This window comes from Alosa alosa, chromosome 15 (genome assembly GCF_017589495.1).
Source record: "Alosa alosa isolate M-15738 ecotype Scorff River chromosome 15, AALO_Geno_1.1, whole genome shotgun sequence".
Lineage (NCBI taxonomy): Eukaryota > Metazoa > Chordata > Actinopteri > Clupeiformes > Clupeidae > Alosa > Alosa alosa.
Genome location: NC_063203.1, coordinates 31,360,463 through 31,365,462, shown reverse-complemented (window position 1 = coordinate 31,365,462; position 5,000 = coordinate 31,360,463). Strand labels below are relative to the sequence as shown.

The 5,000-nt window shown below is 47.7% G+C and overlaps 1 protein-coding gene across 1 annotated transcript in view; it reads left to right on the top strand.

Moving 5' to 3' along the window:
• The window catches only part of LOC125307952 (arf-GAP with Rho-GAP domain, ANK repeat and PH domain-containing protein 1-like), a 92,597-nt gene that overhangs the window by 54,274 nt on the left and 33,323 nt on the right, over nucleotides 1-5,000 (top strand). Inside the window, 3 exon segments of the mRNA XM_048264083.1 lie at nucleotides 2,981-3,115; nucleotides 3,805-3,940; nucleotides 4,140-4,242. Of these exon segments, the coding sequence (XP_048120040.1) occupies nucleotides 2,981-3,115; nucleotides 3,805-3,940; nucleotides 4,140-4,242 (374 nt within the window).

Genomic DNA, 5,000 nt, shown 5'->3' with positions numbered 1-5,000 from the left:
AGTAAGATGTAAACAGTAAACAAGTACCCCACATCATCTACAGACTAAATCTGTAACTTGTAAACAATCAGCTATAAAACTGAAAATAGGCCTACAGCGTCTCTTATTTATTAAAGTGCAAATTACACAGAATAATGATTTTTAAAAATACACTTAGAAGTATTACTAGGCGAGACCTTCAACATTCGTGTTTTGTTGTGTATGGAAGGGTGTACAGTTTGCCTCAATATTTTCAGTGTGTATACAGTAATAATCTACTAACTGAAAATGTCCCACTATTTTGCCTTCTTTTAAAAAAACGAAATTGCTCCTTTGGTTTCATAAACGGACTACAACTAGAAGTCACGTGACTTTACCCTTTGACTCACCGTAGCATGGTTTGTTTATTAGCCTGGTTTGTTTAATATAGGTTAGCATAGATATTGACACTTACTGCCAGCTTTTCATGTGAGAGCACAACACAAGTTGCCCTCACATAAAGGTGATCACCACACGGTTTACACCACTTTCTGTCATTACAAAATCGTTTTAAGCCGTATGTTTTGGTATGTGTATCTAGAGGCTGGTGAAGCCCTGTAGGGAGATGTTTTTTATCTCGTTCCAGTGATTGGTAGACCTACCTATTTGGGTGATGGTGTCGTATGTGCGTTAGCATAGACCTCTCCAGAATAAGCCGCCACCACTCATCATACCCGTCCTTAGTGCTGCTGCTGAATGACTCACTCATCATACCCGTCCTTAGTGCTGCTGCTGTCTCTGACTCACTCATCATACCCGTCCTAAGTGCTGCTGCTGAATGACTCACTCATCATACCCGTCCTTAGTGCTGCTGCTGAATGACTCACTCATCATACCCGTCCTTAGTGCTGCTGCTGAATGACTCACTCATCATACCCGTCCTTAGTGCTGCTGCTGTCTCTGACTCACTCATCATACCCGTCCTTAGTGCTGCTGCTGTCTCTGACTCACTCATCATACCAGTCCTTAGTGCTGCTGCTGTCTCTGACTGACTCATCATACCCGTCCTTAGTGCTGCTGTCTCTGACTCACTCATCATACCCGTCCTTAGTGCTGCTGCTGTCTCTGACTGACTCACTCGCCATACCCGTCCTTAGTGCTGCTGCTGAATGACTCACTCATCATACCCGTCCTTAGTGCTGCTGCTGAATGACTCACTCATCATACCCGTCCTTAGTGCTGCTGCTGTCTCTGACTCACTCATCATACCCGTCCTTAGTGCTGCTGCTGTCTCTGACTCACTCATCATACCAGTCCTTGAATTGCTGCTGCTGTCTCTGACTGACTCATCATACCGATCCTTAGTGCTGCTGTCTCTGACTCACTCATCATACCCGTCCTTAGTGCTGCTGCTGTCTCTGACTCACTCATCATACCAGTCCTTAGTGCTGCTGCTGTCTCTGACTGACTCATCATACCCGTCCTTAGTGCTGCTGTCTCTGACTCACTCATCATACCCGTCCTTAGTGCTGCTGCTGTCTCTGACTGACTCACTCGCCATACCCGTCCTTAGTGCTGCTGCTGAATGACTCACTCATCATACCCGTCCTTAGTGCTGCTGCTGAATGACTCACTCATCATACCCGTCCTTAGTGCTGCTGCTGTCTCTGACTCACTCATCATACCCGTCCTTAGTGCTGCTGCTGTCTCTGACTCACTCATCATACCAGTCCTTAGTGCTGCTGCTGTCTCTGACTGACTCATCATACCCGTCCTTAGTGCTGCTGTCTCTGACTCACTCATCATACCCGTCCTTAGTGCTGCTGCTGTCTCTGACTGACTCACTCGCCATACCCGTCCTTAGTGCTGCTGCTGTCTCTGACTGACTCACTCATCATACCCGTCCTTAGTGCTGCTGTCTCTGACTGACTCACTCATCATACCCATCCTTAGTGCTGCTGCTGACTCACTCATCATACCCGTCCTTAGTGCTGCTGCTGACTCTGACTCTGACTCACTCATCATACCCGTCCTTAGTGCTGCTGCTGACTCACTCATCATACCCGTCCTAAGTGCTGCTGCTGAATGACTCACTCATCATACCCGTCCTTAGTGCTGCTGCTGAATGACTCACTCATCATACCCGTCCTTAGTGCTGCTGCTGTCTCTGACTGACTCACTCATCATACCCGTCCTTAGTGCTGCTGCTGACTCACTCATCATACCCGTCCTTAGTGCTGCTGCTGACTCTGACTCACTCATCATACCCGTCCTTAGTGCTGCTGCTGTCTCTGACTGACTCACTCATCATACCCGTCCTTAGTGCTGCTGACTCTGACTCTGACTCACTCATCATACCCGTCCTTAACTGCTGCTGACTCACTCACTCATCATACCCATCGTCCGGTGCTGTGTGACTCTGACTCTGACTCACTCATCATACCCGTCCTTGGTGCTGCTGTCTGACTCTGACTCTGACTCACTCATCATACCCTTCCTTAGTGCTGCTGACTGACTCACTCATAATACCCGTCCTTAGTGCTGCTGTCTCTGACTGACTCACTCATCATACCCGTCCTTAGTGCTGCTGACTCTGACTCTGACTCACTCATCATACCCGTCCTTAGTGCTGCTGCTGACTCACTCACTCATCATACCCGTCCTTAGTGCTGCTGTCTGACTCTGACTCTGACTCACTCATCATGCTGTCTGGCTCTGACTCTGACTCACTCATCATACCCGTCCTTATCATACCGTCCTGCTGCTGTCTCTGACTGACTCTCATCATGTCCTTAGTGCTGCTGCTGTCTCTGACTCACTCATCATACCGTCCTTAGTGCTGCTGCTGACTCACTCATCATACCCGTCCTTAGTGCTGCTGCTGTCTCTGACTGACTCACTCATCATACCCGTCCTTAGTGCTGCTGCTGTCTCTGACTGACTCACTCGACCGTCGACCTGACACTGTGTGTGTGTGTGTGTGTGTGTGCATTAATGCCCACTGCCCTGTCCTTACCTCCAGAGATCCCGAGGTTAGAGGTCGGAGGTCACATGGACACGGTGCACTACATGGCTCCTCCCTCCATCACGCACAATGGCTTCCTGTTCAAGACCGGCTCCATGGCTCGGCCAATCACAGAGCGCAAGGCCAAAGAGGGTGAGCCAATGGCTGCAGCCCGACCTCCTGCTAAGGCGGGCCCCTCTCTCTGAATGGCTCATCTCCTCCTCTCCTCTTCTCTCCATTCTTCTCCTCTCCTCTTCTCTCCCCTCTCTCTTCTCCTCATCTTCTCTCTCTTCTCCTTTCCTCTCTTCTTCTCTTCTCTCTCTCTCTCTCTCTCTCTCTCTCTCTCTCTTTGTTCCCTCTCTCTCTCTTCTTCTCCTCTCCTCTCCTCTCTCTCTTCCCTCTATCTCTTCTCCTCTTTTCTTGTCTCCTGTGTCTCTACTCTTTAAGGTAATTGAGGGAAATAGAAGATGAGTGTTTCTGCAGTCACAGTAACCTCTTTGGTCTCCCTCCCTCTTTCCTCTCCTCCTATCCACCCTCCCTCTCTCCTCTCCTCCTCTCTCTTCCTCCCTCCCTCTCTCTCTTCTCTCTCTCCCCTCCCTCTCTCTCCTCTCCTCCTCCTCTCTCCCCTCCCTCTCTCCCTCCCTCTCCTCTCCTCCTCTCCCTCCCTCTCTCTCCTCCTCCCTCCCTCTCTCTCCCTCCTCCTCTCTCCCTCCCTCTCTCTCCCTCCCTCTCTCCTCTCCTCCTCCTCCCTCCCTCTCTCTCCTCCTCCTCCCTCTCTCTCCTCCTCCCTCCCTCTCTCTCCCTCCCTCTCTCCTCTCCTCCTCCTCCTCTCCCTCTCTCAGAGTTCAGCAGGCGTTGGTGTGTGTTGAATGATGGTGTGTTCAGCTACTATGAGAGTGATAAAGCCGCCACACCCAACGGAGGCCTCAAGATGAAGGAAATCGTCTGCCTGGCAGTCAACCCCCCTGAGAAACACGGGTACACCTCTCCATTCACTTCCCCTCACTCTCACTCTATTCTATCTCCACCTCTCCATTCACTTCCCCTCACTCTATTCTATCTCTATCTCTCCATCTCTCTATCTCTCCATCTGTCTCTGGTACATTTCTCCTCTCAAGTTATAAAGGCGAACAGAGACAATACAATAGACAATAAACAGACAAATAAACCTCCCCAGGTATGACCACACATTTTGGGCTGTGTATTCGGCTGAGCGCCTCTACCTGTTTGGACAAGATAACATTGATGTTGTCCGAGAGTGGGTCAAGTCCATCGCCAAGGTAACAACCTCATGCCACCAAGCGCTGGTTTTGGTGTGTGTGGTAGCCCGTGTCATGTACATAGTTGGTGGTCCGTAGACTTTGTATTGGGCGACTATATTTATATTATAATATAGTATATTTCTATATCAACAGCAGTTATAGGAAGCAAGTTTATTTGGAAGAGACATTGTTTCTTATACCCTTGAACCTGTAAAAACTCATGATCGATTGCTGAACTGCTTTACTCTACTGGATTATTCAGAAGATTTGATTCCTAATTTAACTAATGTAGTGTTGAAGTGGAAGTGTGTGTTGTGTAGAAGTGTGTGTGTTGTGTAGAAGTGTGTGTTGTGTAGAAGTGTGTGTTGTGTGGAAGTGTGTGTTGTGTAGAAGTGTGTGTTGTGTAGAAGTGTGTGGGTGTGGAGTTTTAGAAGTGTGTGGAAGTGTGTGTTGTGTAGAAGTGTGTGTGCACCTACATGTGTGTTGTGTGTGTGTGCACACCTACATGTGTGTGTGTGTGTGAGGATAGATAGATAGATAGATAGATAGATAGATAGATAGATAGATAGATAGATAGATAGATAGATAGATAGATAGATAGATAGATAGATAGATAGATAGATAGATAGATAGATAGATAGATAGATAGATAGATAGATAGATAGATAGATAGATAGATAGATAGATAGATAGATAGATAGATAGATAGATAGATAGATAGATAGATAGATAGATAGATAGATAGATAGATAGATAGATAGATAGATAGATAGATA